At 44.3% G+C, this 17,369-nt stretch overlaps 1 protein-coding gene across 1 annotated transcript in view; it reads right to left on the bottom strand.

Annotated features, from left to right (window-relative positions):
• Positions 1 to 17,369, bottom strand: part of LOC126188632 (dual specificity calcium/calmodulin-dependent 3',5'-cyclic nucleotide phosphodiesterase 1-like) — a 590,211-nt gene that overhangs the window by 217,223 nt on the left and 355,619 nt on the right. Inside the window, exon 5 of the mRNA XM_049930233.1 lies at positions 15,395 to 15,439. Coding sequence (XP_049786190.1) covers positions 15,395 to 15,439 — 45 coding nt within the window. The remainder of the gene's footprint in view (positions 1 to 15,394; positions 15,440 to 17,369) is intronic.

The following is a 17,369-nucleotide window of genomic DNA, read 5'->3' as shown; positions in this document are numbered from 1 at the left end:
GGGGGGTGGGGTGGGGTGGGTAGTTTATGCGCACCTTTTGAAAATACTCTAATTTGATGAGTTAATTTATATTTTAAAATTCTAAAAAATATTTATTGTTTTCAATGAATTCTTCTTGCAGATTACATATATGCTTTAAATTTTTCATTTAAACTTCACCCAAAAGTTCAGTTCTCCGTAGTAGACATCATGTTCCCCAATGAATGTCGTGTTCAATATTCCCAGGTTCAGGGCCTTACTTACGCTTCACTATTTCTTTTAAAAGCATACAGAGAGTAAAAGTCAACAACAATAAACGAAATTTGTATTAAAAAATGTTTTCGTGGTCATAAAGTACCCCCTCGCCGCCACCTTCCGTAGTACACGTCACAGAACGTGCCTTGATACTGCTAAGTGTGTGCTAAAAGATACTTTCAGTTGATGAACAATACTTAAAAATCTGTACGTCTTTAACAGATATGTTGTACAACAGCTAAAGATTTTTTAAAATTTTTAGGGTTCCATGCCTCAACTGACAAAAAACGGAATCCTTAGAGGATAGCTTTGTTGTCCATTTGCCTGTCTGTTCGACTGTTAAAACAATTTTTCCCAGGAACGAGTAGACGTATCAAGTTGAAATTTATATCACATAGTGAAGTCTGTGGCCCTATGGTCCCTTGGCGGCGTATAAAGTTGAAGCTTATAAGTCAATGCAATCAAAAGATAGATACTCGTAAACTCACTCATAAAACCGATTCATAAAACCGATAGGGTACTTCCCCTTAACGTATAATCATGAAATTTGGCAAGAAGTAAGGTTTCACAGAACAAGTAAAGGGAAAAAAACACAAAATTGTTAATTTGTAAGATATCTTGTCAGTATCAATGTCGATAACAGGCAAAAATGGTGGAGATTATCGATTCACGGAATAGATGAGCCGCCTACGTACATAATTAAGTTTCAAAATGGTTCAAATGGCTCTGAGCACTATGGGACTTGACATCTGAGGTCATCAGTCCCCTAGAACTTAGAATTACTTAAACCTAACTAACCTAAGGACATCACACATATCCATGCCCGAGGCAGGATTCGAACCTGCGACCGTAGCAATCGCGTGGTTCCGGACTGCAGCGATAGAACCGCACGGTCACCGCGGCCGGCATAATTAAGTTTGCATGGATGCCGCAGTAGGCGAGTCTCACTTACACCTGGTCAGTTTTTATTTTGGAGTGGGCATAAAGTACGCCTACCCCCTGTCCCGCACCCGCGGTAATGCGCATTATGGAAAATACGTTGATACTGCTAGGGTTAAGCCCGAGATCACGTGACCCGTAAGTTTCAGCAGGGGCGAAATTTGCATGCGAGTTCGATCAGCGAAGTGTAATTGGCCAGCACGAACACTGCTGTTTGCGTTAGCAAAGTTACTGAGGCTGCAGGGCGAGGAGGTGTGTTCCGCGGCGGGCGCTACAGGTGTCTGCCGCGAGGCCCTGCCCGGGGGTGGGAACAGGCGCAGCGGCAGCGGGCCTTACCAGCTCCTCCAGCGGAGGGCAGCGGCCAGCAGAATGGCGGCGATCGGGTCCATGCCGTCCGCTCAGAGGCCGGCGGCACACTGCACGCTGGACACACGCCCCCGCACCCGCCTCTCCGCTATCGAGCGCCTTCCGACGTCACCCCGCCCCCACATCACCCCCCACCTCTTCCCGTGCCACGCTGCTTCCGACCGGCTACTTATGCTATGAGCTATTAAATCGTTAAGGTAACTTACGGGAATGCAGCTGTGTAACGCCCATATTTCGACAGGTGACACAGTCTGCCATTTTAGAGGTACAAATGAAATGAGAAGTCGCTGTGTACGGCTGTTTTATTCCCCGCTGAGCGGCGCTACATCAACCAGGAAACAAAAAGACAGTGCTCTATTAAACTTCCTGGCAGATTAAAACTGTGTGCCGGACGAGACTCGAACTCTTGACCTGTGCCTTTCGCGGGCAAGTGCTCTACCAACTAAGCTACCCAATCACGACTCACGCTCCGTCCTCACAGCTTTACTTCTGCCAGTACCTCGTCTCCTACCTTCCAAACTTTGCAGAAGCTCTCCTGCGGACCTTGCAGAACTAGCACTCCTGAAAGAAAGGATATTGCGGAGACGTGGCTTAGCCGCAGCCTGGGGGATGTTTCCAAAACGAGATTTTCACTCTGCAGCGGAGTACGCGCTGATATGAAACTTCCTGGTAGATTAAAACTGTGTGCCGGACCGAGACTCGAACTCGGGACCTTTGCCTTTCGCGGGCAAGTGCTCTACCGACTGAGCTACCCAAGCACGACTCACACCCCGTCCTCACAGCCTTACTTCTGCCAGTACCTCGTATCCTACCTTCCAAACTTCTGCAAGGTTCGCAGGAGAGCTTCTGTTAAGAAAACTTAGTCCAGACCGGAAAGAACTTTATCCTTTTCCCAAAAACCAAAGGGAAGGTCGAAGTGTATCGCCGGGTATACATGCTAATCAAGGGAAATGAGGCAGCAGCCAGAGCAGCGAAAGCCAACAGCGAAAGCAGCTTGAAAGTTAATACACTCCTGGAAATGGAAAAAAGAACACATTGACACCGGTGTGTCAGACCCACCATACTTGCTCCGGACACTGCGAGAGGGCTGTACAAGCAATGATCACACGCACGGCACAGCGGACACACCAGGAACCGCGGTGTTGGCCGTCGAATGGCGCTAGCTGCGCAGCATTTGTGCACCGCCGCCGTCAGTGTCAGCCAGTTTGCCGTGGCATACGGAGCTCCATCGCAGTCTTTAACACTGGTAGCATGCCGCGACAGCGTGGACGTGAACCGTATGTGCAGTTGACGGACTTTGAGAGAGGGCGTATAGTGGGCATGCGGGAGGCCGGGTGGACGTACCGCCGAATTGCTCAACACGTGGGGCGTGAGGTCTCCACAGTACATCGATGTTGTCGCCAGTGGTCGGCGGAAGGTGCACGTGCCCGTCGACCTGGGACCGGACCGCAGCGACGCACGGATGCACGCCAAGACCGTAGGATCCTACGCATTGCCGTAGGGGACCGCACCGCCACTTCCCAGCAAATTAGGGACACTGTTGCTCCTGGGGTATCGGCGAGGACCATTCGCAACCGTCTCCATGAAGCTGGGCTACGGTCCCGCACACCGTTAGGCCGTCTTCCGCTCACGCCCCAACATCATGCAGCCCGCCTCCAGTGGTGTCGCGACAGGCGTGAATGGAGGGACGAATGGAGACGTGTCGTCTTCAGCGATGAGAGTCGCTTCTGCCTTGGTGCCAATGATGGTCGTATGCGTGTTTGGCGCCGTGCAGGTGAGCGCCACAATCAGGACTGCATACGACCGAGGCACACAGGGCCAACACCCGGCATCATGGTGTGGGGAGCGATCTCCTACACTGGCCGTACACCACTGGTGATCGTCGAGGGGACACTGAATAGTGCACGGTACATCCAAACCGTCATCGAACCCATCGTTCTACCATTCCTAGACCGGCAAGGGAACTTGCTGTTCCAACAGGACAATGCACGTCCGCATGTATCCCGTGCCACCCAACGTGCTCTAGAAGGTGTAAGTCAACTACCCTGGCCAGCAAGATCTCCGGATCTGTCCCCCATTGAGCATGTTTGGGACTGGATGAAGCGTCGTCTCACGCGGTCTGCACATCCAGCACGAACGCTGGTCCAACTGAGGCGCCAGGTGGAAATGGCATGGCAAGCCGTTCCACAGGACTACATCCAGCATCTCTACGATCGTCTCCATGGGAGAATAGCAGCCTGCATTGCTGCGAAAGGTGGATATACACTGTACTAGTGCCGACATTGTGCATGCTCTGTTGCCTGTGTCTATGTGCCTGTGGTTCCGTCAGTGTGATCATGTGATGTATCTGACCCCAGGAATGTGTCAATAAAGTTTCCCCTTCCTGGGACAATGAATTCACGGTGTTCTTATTTCAATTTCCAGGCTTAGAACCGCACGGCCACTTCGGGCGGCTGTAGGAGGATACAAGATGACTTGGACAGGATTTGTGATTGGTGTAAAGAATGGCAGCTAACTCTAAATATAGATAAATGGAAATTAATGCAGATGAATGGGAAAAAGAATCCCGTAATGTTTGAATACTCCATTAGTAGTGTAGCGCTTGACACAGTCACATCGATTAAATATTTGGGCGTAGCATTGCAGAGCGACATGAAGTGGGACAAGCATGTAATGGCAGTTGTGGGGGAGGCGGATAGTCGCCTTCGGTTCATAGGTAGAATTTTGGGAAGATGTGGTTCATCAGTGGTTCAAAAATGGTTCAAATGGCTCTGAGCACTATGGGACTTAACATCTATGGTCATCAGTCCCCTAGAACTTAGAACTACTTAAACCTAACTAACCTAAGGACAGCACACAACACCAAGCCATCACGAGGCAGAGAAAATCCCTAACCCCGCCGGGAATCGAACCCGGGAACCCGGGCGTGGGAAGCGAGAACGCTACCGCACGACCACGAGATGCATTCATCTGTGAAGGGACCAGTTATAAAACACTAATACGACCTATTCTTGATTACTGCTCGAGCGTTTGGGATCCCTATCATGTTGGATTGAAGGAGGACACAGAAGCAATTCAGAGTCGGGCTGCTAGATTTGTTACTGATAGGTTTGATCATCACGCGAGTGTTACGGAAATGCTTCAGGAACTCGGGTGGGAGTCTCTAGAGGAAAGGAGGCGTTCTTTTCGTGAATCGCTACTGAGGAAACCTAGAGAACCAGCATTTGAGGGTGACTGCAGTACAATTTTACTGCCGCCAACTTACATTTCGCGGAAAGACCACAAAGATAAGATAAGAGAGATTAGGGCTCGTACAGAGGCATATAGGCAGTCATTATTCCCTCGTTCTGTCTGGGAGTGTAACAGGGAGAGAAGATGCTAGTTTTGGTACGAGGTACCCTCCGCCACGCACCGTATGGTGGATTGCGGAGTATGTATGTGGATGTAGATGTAGAAGACATGTCTGGGAATGCCTCGGACAGTGGTGGGATATCAACCTAACTGTCGTCCGACATACAGTCCGACAACCAGGAGTGATGGTCCGGGGTGACGTTTCTTTTCATAGCAGGACCCCTTTGGTTGTCATCTGCGGCACCCTTACAGCAATGCGGTACGTCGAGGATATTCTTCCCCCCAGCAAGATAATGCTCGCACGCACACGGCGAGGATTTCTGCTGCTTTTCTTTCGTGCTTGCCAAATCGTACCTTGGTCAGCAAGGTCGTCGGATCTCTCCCCAATCGAAAATGTCTGGAGCATTATGGGCAGGGCCCTCCAACCAGTTCGAGATTTTTGACGATTTAACGCGCTAATTGGACAGAATATGGCACCATATCTCTCAAAAGGACATACAACATTCTATCAATCAATGCCAACCCGAATAATTGTTTGCAAAAAAAGTCAGAGATGGACTAACGCGTCACTGACTTGATCAATCTGTGAAGCTCTTTCTCTTGAATAAATAGTCCAGTTTTTCTAAAACAGTCACCATTTGTTCGTGTGTACATCTACCTAATTCCGTCTCATTCGGATAATTCATTCATGGTTCGTCGTTTTCTATTTGCCTGAGAGTGTACATTAAAATCCTTGCTTAATCAGAATGGGGAGAATTTCTGACAATACGCAGTTTTCTGAAATTGGTCCTATTATCGCTTAAGACTGAGATTGAGTCCCTTGATAGTCCAAATCTTTCCCAGCAGAATACAGTAATCTTCTTTTGGTTTTATGACAGGAGGATAAAATTCTGTATCGTCTGGGCTAAGCTATCAGCGGAATACATGTAAACCAGTCGAAGTCGAAGCAGATAAGCAACTTTCAACCACCTACAGGTCTTATATTAGCCAGCACATTCTATATTGCCATCAACTCGGCATCACACTCCAAGAAGTCGCCTGGTAGACGGATTCTAATGACTCGATGACGGGGTTTCTCTGTTCGTGGCACTCAGATGAAACAATAAACAACTATTTTTGAATAATAGGTACGTTGCTTATCTTGCTGTCACCCACAGCCTGGGCTCGACTATTATTTAAGGAGCATATTTCCTTCATTCCTGTTTAAGACACGTCTTCTCCATCAAGCTCCTCTAGGTATTCCTTTGTTCGAATGGAAATAGCTCCATTCGTCGACAAGTGTACAGACTGTGCAGCCATAAAGCTGACGCAAGGATTCTGTGTAGATCTAACTTCGTTTGTGGACTGCACCATGAACAGATATCGTCAGGAGGCAAGTGTCGACTTATCAGCATCAGCACATTAATTAGGAATGGGGCTGGTTCGATAGGCCATTGTAATGCTCTCATGTTGGGTCACATCCAACATCCTTAAACTGGAGGATCTGGCTGCTTCGTACAGTGTGTAGCTATAGTGAAATCGCGTTTGAACGAAGGTTGTGCAAACCATGAGGAGACTTATTCGATTTGCATCCCTATTCTTGTCATAAACAAAATTTTATACTTTGACTGCCTACACACATCAAAGTTTCAAATCACATAGGTTGAGGAATCTATGGCAACGTCTCGTAAAGATCAAGCCCAATAATTTCACTGAGGTTTTGAAGTAGAGATCGGTGCGTCTCATCCAGTGGTTCAAAAATGGTTCAAATGGCTCTGAGCACTATGGGACTTAACATCTATGGTCATCAGTCCCCTAGAACTTGGAACTACTTAAACCTAACTAACCTAAGGACAGCACACAACACCCAGCCATCACGAGGCAGAGGAAATCCCTGACCCGCCGGGAATCGAACCCGGGAACCCGGGCGTGGGAAGCGAGAACGCTACCGCACGACCACGATATGCGGGCCTCATCCAATGTTCTGGTAAATTTTAAAGGAACGATGTGCACGGCTAATAACATACAAACAGGTTTTCCAGTATAAAATTTAAAATCTGAAATCTCTGGAATGCCAGATGGAGCTGGCGAGCAATGGTTGGGACAGGGCAGAACGAAAAAAAATGTTCAAATGTGTGTGAATTCCTAAGGGACCAAACTGCTGAAGTAATCGGTCCCTAGACTTACACACTACTTAAACTAACCTATGCTAAGAACAACACATACACCCATGCCCGAGGGAGGACTCGAACCTCCTGCGGAAGGGGTCGCGAAGTCCGAGACATGGAGGGCAGAAAGAAAAGTCGCCCATAAATAACGAATGTTGAACTGGACTCCTAAGCGTGGAAGAAATTCTGCTTGTTGCTGTAGTGGAAAGAATAATGATGAGAATGCTACTCTGGGCGAGTCGGTTGAAAGAATAACTGATGAATTTTTTGAGATCTGTAAGTAAGATCAACTTCATATTTGTAATAGTCGTAACATATGTGTTATGCTATGCTTTTATCTGCGCTATAGCTATTTTATGTGTAGTAGCGACCATAAATTTTCACCACAGGCTGGCCTGAGAAGCCAAATTATGATTCGTGAATAAATGAAACTGTTACAGAATTATTTTTCCTCTTTTAATTAAATATATTGTCTTCTTTTAGAAACGTCCTTGGTGTGTGCTAGTTTTTCCGAAGAGCTCGTATTTCGTTTTTCAATAACATTAAGTATGATTGCTTCCTACAGGGTAGTGTCCTTTCATTTCTTCTACTTTTTTTTTTGTTACAGTCTTACTTTCTGTTGATACTAATTCCTGTTGTTGTACTGCATTTCTCCCTTGACCCAGTTTCTATCCTAGAAAGTTTCTCTATTATACCTGCCTGGAATTGTGATTTTATTTAACAAACTCCTGGCCTCTTCTTTTATTTATTCCATTGTTCCCTTCAGTACATAAGGTAAAAAGTAGATAGAAACTACAGACCTTCATGATATCCCTCTTAATATATGCTTGTTTTATGTCACTTCATTTTTATTATTTGATTTCAGACTTTACGATATTGTAACTCATTCATATCTTTGTCACTCGCCCCTGCTGTCCATAAGATTACAAACACGCAAGCCTTTCTGGTTTAAAACTGTAAGTATACGTGAAAAAATGTAATTGATAACTAAATATGTTGTGGTCCGTTTGTGATAATGTATCAATTTATCAGCTGTCTTAAGTAACCCCAAGACTAGTGGTTTGTATTCAGTGTTTTTACTTTTCTGCGTTCTCGATTAAAGTGCTTACGGCTGAAACTATTGTCAGTACTAATATGAATACAAGACTAACAACAAATAGTTGCATCGTTTTAACTTTGGAAATATGCCCTAAGAACACAACTAGTCTTTAGTAGCAAATGGATATTTTGTATTTAACGATTAAGGCAAAAAGAAAAACTGATATTTTTTTAAAGGTTAAATCAAAACGACCGTAAAGTGAAGTTATTGGTTACTTACAACAACAGCTTTTAACACAGAGGCATACTTAAATGCAGTATGTTAGCGGGCCAGTGAGGCGGAGGTAGTCCTCTGAGGCTGTAACTTAGAACTATAGTTAAAAACTATCTAATACACTAACTATTCCTGCTGCTAGTAACATACCACTACGAATCTACCACTAATTACACACACTCTGGTTACAGAAACAATAGTTACACATAAATAAACATAAAAATTAATCCAAGTCGTGTACACACAATCAAATCTTCAAAATTTAATAGCACAATTACTGAGGTGTGAAGCACTAAGTGTGAGACAGTGTAAGCGTTTCTGAAGGAGCACCTCCTGCATCGCTGACGCCTTGTGCAGCTGTATTTATATTTTTTGCACACGTGACTGTAACTTAAGTCTAATGTAAATAACGACCAGTGAAACAAAATAAAAGACGTGAGATGTGATTTGATATAAGGATGATTAGATCGTTTTAATAGTGTATTGAAGAGGTAATATTTCGTTGTTTCACTTATGAAAAGTAAAAGAAAAGAAAAACTCAAACCAGAAAACAAGTTTCTTTTTTATGTTAGAGCTTACCAGCAGGCAGGTATAAATTCCTTGTTTCGTGCGCAACACTCATAACTTCATGCAGTGAATATGCAATGTGTATCACCATCATGCAATGCCTACATCTACTTCGATTATCTTGCTTTATCTACCATTCATATTATACAAGGTGAGTGAAATAAAACAGGCCCTGAAAATATTTAGTGCACCTTAAGATAGGTAACCCAACTTACAACACGTGCCCTGGGCGAGAATTATGTAATTTGGGTTACCTACCTCAAGGTCACTAAATATTTTCATAGCCTGTTTTATTGTACTTACCTTGTATATACAACTAACATGTGTAATAATGGAAAGACACATCCAACTGAAAGACTTACGTGCTTTCCAACGTAAGCAGATAATTGGAATAAACCGATCTTCGTTGCTGTATCAAATACCGATAATATACATGAAATATTAAAAGTGTGTTGGGAGATATTTTACATCAGCGGTTGAACAATGCAGTTACAATATACAACATATCTGTTGTTAGGCTATGCAGAATCCGAAAGGTTCAAAGATTACCTGACTCTACATGAATTCTCTTTTCCGCAATCAAGTAAATCTGTACATTGACGGGCTGAATTACGCCAATCAACCGCCTGTATGTAATAAGAAATACGAATTTTTTCCTGTATTCCAGCAGAACATTGTACGTTTTTGTCCACATCGGATAATAATAAAATTATCTGAAAGATTTAGCTACGCAAGTCAATTAAGAAAGTTGCTTTCTGTGCCTCCAGTCTATGTTATGGGGCCTGGTTTATGGAACGAAAATGAATCTGCGGTGAGCCGCATCATGCGTTACTTTCTCAGCTACGAGTTGTAAGGTACCTTTTCCCTGATATTTGAGTAGATATTTCAAATTTAGTTCTTGTGATGTGTGCCGTGATGTACAGGTATCACTCAGTTACAGCTGGAGATACTGATATCTCCGTTTTTTGCTGCCATCAATAATAAATATCCTTGGGATGAACATGAAACCAGACAAATCTGAGATGATTTCATCGACCAGGCACAACTGATTCTTGAAACAGCTATCTTTTATTAATGAGTACCAAAACGATGTTTCCCTTGACGTTTGGCGTAACGAGAAACACACTCGCAAAGAATCCTTATTTTGGTCATTTTAATCTACACATCATAAGAATGACATTTACACTATCTTTACCATTTGAAGAAAAAAATCGGAGGAATCTTGATAGAGAAATGCGGCTAAGAGGAACACTGCAAAATTCGTAAACAGTGCAGTTATATCGTCTTCAATGCTATTTCGTAAATAAAAATTTTCCCCCTTTGTTTCTCGAATCTCATTAAAACTGACTTAATAGCGTATGACTACGCACTGATTTTGCGTTTTGCAGATGAATCAGTGGTCATAATAGAAATTTTGCGTCACGAGCCTGTAGAGAAGTGGAGAGAATTTGGGGCAAGCACATAGGATGTCGCAAGGCGCGCGGCTTGCGTTCACCCCTTGCATGACGCACAAAACGTAATTTTCTTAAGAGACCGTAAGAGATTGGAGCCACTTTTCTCCGTCTCGTGGGACGGTGCCCTCATCTTATGACTATGAAGCACTGAACCCTGTCCCTTCCAACACCCGCGCAATCTGCCCCGTCGTTGTAAGTCTTTTATCTTTTGCACTGGTACTTTCTTCGGTTAATAAAACTTTCTTTACTCTAAATTCTAACTTTCTGAAGTTTCACTGCCAAGTTTAATATGCAAAAACGTGGTAAGTGCAGTCCTACCCCAGACGTGTAACGTTAGAAAGGAATGGAAAATGGTTTAACAACTCTAGTATCTTCGCTCCATCTATGTCAACTTTTTGGCTTATGGAGTTCTCCGAAGAGGATGGTGAAGAGTTCGTCTCGATTATTCTATTCAGCTGAAAAATCTACGAATATGTGCCGTGAGATCGACGTACAGTACAGTTTATTGCTCCCTGCCTTGCCAACGGCGTCACTGGACGGTTCTAATGCAATGGCGTGTGGTTAGCACAACGCATTTATGGCTGTTTATAATGTTTACCCGAATAACAGCAGCTACTTCTTCCTCAGCTAGCTATAAAGTTTTCATATTTAAAGTGCTTGAACCTTCCACGAGTCAGTCCTTACACGAAGGAAAATATTGGGAGTGTTTGGGACTGAACTCAGTTCTACAGATTAGTAGTGAGTTATGCAACTGTATAGCTACGAAGACGTAAAAGAAATGCTTATTCAGTATACGAAGGGTACGTCATAATTAACAGCGAAAACCTACACAAGTGGACGTGTAGTATGATAAAAGCAAAAGAAAGTTCCTGTACATTTGAGTCCGAGATATTTTCGAATTTGCGATTACTAACCGCGACTCATATCAATATGAAATATTGACTTAGTTAGTTAGATGTGTTTGAAATGTAAACTTTTCAATTAATTCATCTCCTTGGGCTCAAATTTGACGTAAATGTACATGCTGTTCATGAGTCGCCACATCAGCAGCGTTTCTCACTGCATGTATGACTGGGGTCGGTTGTCTCGTTGGGCCACAAGTTGATGGACGAGGCTGTTTCAATTTCTGCTTGAGGGTGTCGTCCTTTCTACCACGTCAAGGAATCTGATGAATGCCTGGTGAGGACCGGTACCATTTCCAGGGTTTGTAAGGCAACAACTGGCGCGCTAAAATGGACCAAAATGTATATAGATCGAACGGCGCCCGTACATTGGTCTCGAAGATCACTGGACCTCGGTCTTGTCGATTTTTCTGTCCGGGGCTGTCCTAAAAATGTAGTGTACTGCAATCACGTTGATGCGGTTGAAGAAACAGGTTAACGAATTCTAAGGTCTATATTGTAATGCGTTGCGAATACATAGAAAGAAGGATCCTTTATTGTATGATTATGTGATAGCGGAACAAACACTGGTAGCAGTTACTTCTGTAAAATATCTGGGAGTATGCGCACGGAACGATTTGAAGTGGAATGATCATATAAAATTAATTGTTGGTAAGGCGGGTGCCAGGTTGAGATTCATCGGGAGAGTCCTTAGAAAATGTAGTCCATCAACAAAGGAGGTGGCTTACAAAACACTCGTTCGACCTATACTTGAGTATTGCTCATCAGTGTGGGATCCGTACCAGGTGGGGTTGACAGAGGAGATAGAGAAGATCCAAAGAAGACCGGCGCGTTTCGTCACAGGGTTATTTGGCAAGCGTGATAGCGTTACGAAGATGTTTAGCAAACTCAAGTGGCAGACTCTGCAAGAAAGGCGCTCTGCATCGCGGTGTAACTTGCTGTCCAGGTATCGACAGGGTGCGTTTCTGGATGAGGTATCGAATATATTGCTTCCCCCTACTTTTACCTCTCGAGGAGATCACGAGTGTAAAATTGGAGAGATTCGAGCGCGCACGGAGGCTTTCCGGCAGTCGTTCTTCCCACGAACCATATGCGACTGGAACAGGAAAGGGAGGTAATGACAGTGGCACGTAAAGTGCCCTCCGCCACACACCGTTGGGTGGCTTGCGGAGTATAAATGTAGATGTAGATCTACGTTGTCTACATCGATGCTTCGCAAGCCACCGGACTGTGTGTGACGGAGGGTACTCCTGGTACAGCTAACTAGTCCCCCCCCCCTCCCTCCCTGTGCCACTAGCGAATGGCGCGTGGGAGCATGATTGTCGATAAGCCTTTCTATTAGCTCTAATTTCTCGAATTTTCCCGTCGAGGTCATTTCGCGAGATGAATGTGGAAGGAAGTAATAAGTTGTCCGACTCTTTTCGGAAAGTTCTCTCTTGAGATTTCAGTGTAAACGTCTCCATGTAAACGTCTCCATGATGCATAACGCCTCTCCTGTTGCGTCTGCCACAGGAGTTTGTTGAACATCTCTGTAAATTTCTCGGGATCCCGTGACGCAACGTGCCGCTCTTTGTTGGGTCTTCTCTATCTCTTTTATGAGTCCTACCGGGTAAGGTCCAAGATTGCCGAACATGACTCAAGAATCGGTCGAACGAGCGCCATATAAGCTACTTCTTTCGTGGATAAGTTGCATTTCCTTCAGAGTCTTCCCCTGAATCTCAGTTTGACATCTGATTTACCTACTGTTTGTTTCATGTGGTCATAAGATCGCTCTGTATAATTATTCCTAGACATATTAGAGAGGTTTCTGTTTCCAGCAATTTGTCATCAATAGTGCAGTTGTACAGAACTAGATTTCTCTTCCTATTTGTGCACAATACATTAACGTTTATTTACGTTCAGTGATAACTGCCAGTTCCTGCACCATTCATCAGTTCTGTGCAGGTCATTCTGCGAATCGATACTGTCTTCTTGCATCGCTACTTTCTTGTAGACAACCGTATCACCTGCAAACAGTCTTAAAAAGCTTCCGACGCTTTCTAATAGATCATTTATATACATTGCAAACAGCAACGGTCCTATCATAGTTGCTTGGGGTACTCATGAAATTACATTTACACCTGCAGTTTTTGTTCCGTTGAGTTCTATCTGAAGGTAGGTCTTGAATACAGTTGCAAATCTGGTCGGATACTCGGTAAGCTTTTTTTCCCCCCTAAACCTCAGTGCTGGACGGAGTCTAATGCCTTCCTGAAGTCGACGAATGCAGCGTCAACCTGAGTGCCGTTATCTACAGTAGTATGGCTCTCATGAAGGAACAGAAAGAGCTGAGTTTTGCAATACCCTGTTTGCGGATTCCACGTTGATTTTTATATAGGAGATATTCGTTCTCCAAAAACGAGACTGACTTTAACGAAATAGGCCTATAATCATGTACAGCTGCCCTACGACCCATCTTGAAAAAGGGAATGACTTGCAATTTTTTCTAGTAGCTAGGTTGCTCCAGCGAACTACGATAAACTGATACTACAAGGGGAGCACGTTGTTTCGCATAATCCTTGTAGAATCTTACAGGTATCTCATCTGGTCCAGATGCCTATCCACTACTAAGCGACTTTAGTTCCTTTTCTGTTCCACGATTGGTTATCTCAGTATGTGACATTCCGACTTTCGTACCATCATTGAAAGGAGGAACGACCTTCCGCGGTGAAACAATTTCGGAAGAACGACTTCAGTATTTCGGCCTTCTATCTATTATCTTCTGCTTTGCTGCCAGTACGACCACTGAGTCATTGAGTATATCCTTTCGGTTCGCTTACTGATTTTACGTAAAAGCAGAACTTCTTAGGGTTTATAGGCAGAATGGATGAGAAAATCAAGTCTTGTCAAGACTTACAAGATGATTCTGCGTCGTTCGAGAGAAATCGTAACTCACTGAGACGAAGACACGTCCAACAGCTCCTTTAACACGTACGGCTGTAAAATTGTAATATGCAATGTACCGACGTGCTATTTTATTTTTTTTAAAGGTAGGCCATGGCGAAATCGGAGTCGAATTCGATTGGGTTTCGTTTTTGTTGTTGCTGTTGTTGAGAATAGTTTGATGCAATTCTCCACGCTAGTCTGTCCTTTGCAAGCCTCTTCATCTCTGAACCTCTGTAAAATACACTGAAATGAACCTACATACTGTATTCATGCCTTGGTCTCCTACAATTAGTACCCCCCACACTTTCCTCTATTACCAAACTCAAAATTCCTTGCTGTGTCAGAATATATCCTATCAACCGACCCCTTCTTTTGGTCAAGTTGTACCACAAATTTGTTCCTTCGCCAGTTTGATTCAGCATCTCCTCATTATTTGTTAGATCTGTCGATCTAATCTCCAGCATTCTTTTGCAACTCCTTGATCGGAAAGTTTAAATTTCTAATAAATCTTCGCTAACTACGACAGTATTTCATAGTGAAGCCGGTGGCGGTTCGTAAAACATATTCGCGATTATCTCACAAGCAGCTTGTTTGAGATTCGCATTTAACAGAAAGTTTTTGCTTTTATTATCGTTTTACTTTTCGCTATTAATTGTGATATACATTGTTAGATTTCATTTCCGATGACATTCTGAATAGCAGTTTATGCTCACCAAACGATTTAACACTTGACAGATTTCAAAATTATTTGCGCGTCTCTGTTCGAAACAAGAAATTATACCAATTCTTCCAGAACATAAGCTGAACTGTGGAAAGGGGAAAGCACACGTTGGACTACTCGAAAGGAAAGGACTACTTAATATTAACAACACCTACATGCATTACATATATGAGAGGTAAGTATAGAAGCAGTAAAATGAAAGCTACAGTTCTAACCCTACATATTTACTACCTCAAACATTTAAATGCACTGTAAAAAGTTAGTCTACTCAATCATCTCCGCATAATTTCTAGTAGGACTTCTAACGCTATAAACAAAATCTATTGCGACAGCGGTCAGCTACTAGCATTAGCACGCGGCAGACAAAACAGTTACCTCTCGGCACGCTAAAAGCGCCGCAACTACAGCCACGCAAACACAACGCACAAGCGCACGAAGCGAATTCAACTAACCGTAGAAGATCTGAAAGATAGACACACCTACTAACAAGAGTGGCGGCTGCCTTTAGTTTTTCGTCGAGAAATCTACAAGGAAAGACAGAAACATGCTCAGGCTGGTTGCATCACCCTACACCGTGGCGCCCACGCGCGCAGGGCCTAGCTGCAGCAGACACACACACAGGAATCCCTTTTAGATGCAGAGAACAGGAGTCAGTCAACAAAGTAGAGCACCACACAGCACAAAGAAATCTCTACTCACTCTCAGGGCAAATGCAGGAATGCACGCAGTGAATAAAAGGAAAGGAAAGGGTTGAAAGGTATTTAAGGCACTGGCGTAAAATTCACTCGAATGCTGATGCTGTATCTTTCTGAGAAAAAATGGCTAGCGGATGACTGGTTGCATAATCCCGAGAGAGTGTTTACTTCAAACTGAGTTCGTGGCAAGAGAAACTGGAGAATGATCTTCACGATTCCTGTCTGGGGATACACAGCGTCCACACACCTGGACCGCCTCCAGAAAATACAGATCAAGGTATTACGTATCATAAGCAATGCTCCCCGATACACACGGACAGCGGAGCTTCACCAAGAATACCGATTGGAGACTCTCCAGGAGGTATTCAAAAAATTCGCCACACGACTGTACAAGAAATCAAGTCACTCGAACAATCCTCACATCCTACACCTGGGCAACTACCATAGATGGAAACACAAGCGCCCAAAGACACTCCTTAGGGACAACCATCTATGGTAACTTCGTAACTATGCAAACACACAATGAGGCGAGCCCCTGCACATTAGCCACTGACTAGCTTGCTAGCTGAGCCTCTGCCATGAGGACTGGCAATCGCAGGGAAGCCATACACGACCCACAAACACATATCACACGGCCAGTTCCTTCGAGGACCATCGAACTGACAAACCTACAACGACATGGCTATGTTACAGGAGCAGCAGCAGCAGCAGGCCCGGGAGACATCGTCGGGCCAGCAGCAGCAGCGCTCACCTCCTCGACAGGACGGATCATTCCATGACAATCTGGCATTGCTTCTATGGTACTGATGCATGATACCCAACCGCTAACATAACCTTACCTTGCACGATCTGTCGCAGGTAGCAAGAAACCGCTACTGCCCTTACTACCCAACCTGACACTGTCACAGAGGTTTTTTTCCCTTGGCACTTGCCATGGCACTTTTTTCCCTCTGCCCTTTAAACAGCTCTTCTTTCAAGCTTGATTCTGTCACGCTTTTTCGACCACTTCTATCACCCAGATGCGCCCGTATTAATGGGTAACCTTACCCAGACATACGGATAACATCGCAGTTCCTCGCTCCTGCGATCTCCTCTATTCTAAATACTAACAACTCAGAGGTGACAGTAGACCTTTTGAGTTGGTCACCATGCTTGTGCGAGCGTGGAGGAGCACACACCTATAGAAAAAAATGTGTATCACACCGTAGTGTCACCAGGTTAGTCTCAATTCTTGCCGAAACGGAATGAAACGAAATGGGCAGGACATGACAGTTTCTCGAACGGAATTACCAATCTAACTAGCACTGAACCATAAGATTCCGCGAAAGACATGTAGGAGCTCTATGGAACATTTAAAGGCTAATGAACTCAACTGAACAAATTACGATAGTAAAATCACCTTATTTAATTGTGGAAAACCACTCTACAATGAGTTTGTAGCTACACTAAAATAGAAAAGTCTGCAGGTTCTACATAGCTTGGCAAAAAGTTAACGAAATCTGAGCACTGCGCAAAAGACAAGTAATTTTCTTTAGGTTCAGTGTCTCAAACAGTGTTACAGGTCTTCGCTAGAGGGGGTGGGGGGTGTTTGGGGAAGGGACCAAACAGCGAGGTCATCGGTCTCATCGGATTAGGGAGGGAAGTCGGCCGTGCCCTTTCAGAGGAACCATCCCGGCATTTGCCTGGAGCGATTTAGGGAAATCACGGGAAACCTAAATCAGGATGGCCGGACGCGGGAGGGTCTTCGCTAGAGTACTGC

This window comes from Schistocerca cancellata, chromosome 5 (assembly GCF_023864275.1).
Source record: "Schistocerca cancellata isolate TAMUIC-IGC-003103 chromosome 5, iqSchCanc2.1, whole genome shotgun sequence".
Lineage (NCBI taxonomy): Eukaryota > Metazoa > Arthropoda > Insecta > Orthoptera > Acrididae > Schistocerca > Schistocerca cancellata.
This window is presented reverse-complemented; position numbering and strand designations above follow the sequence as displayed.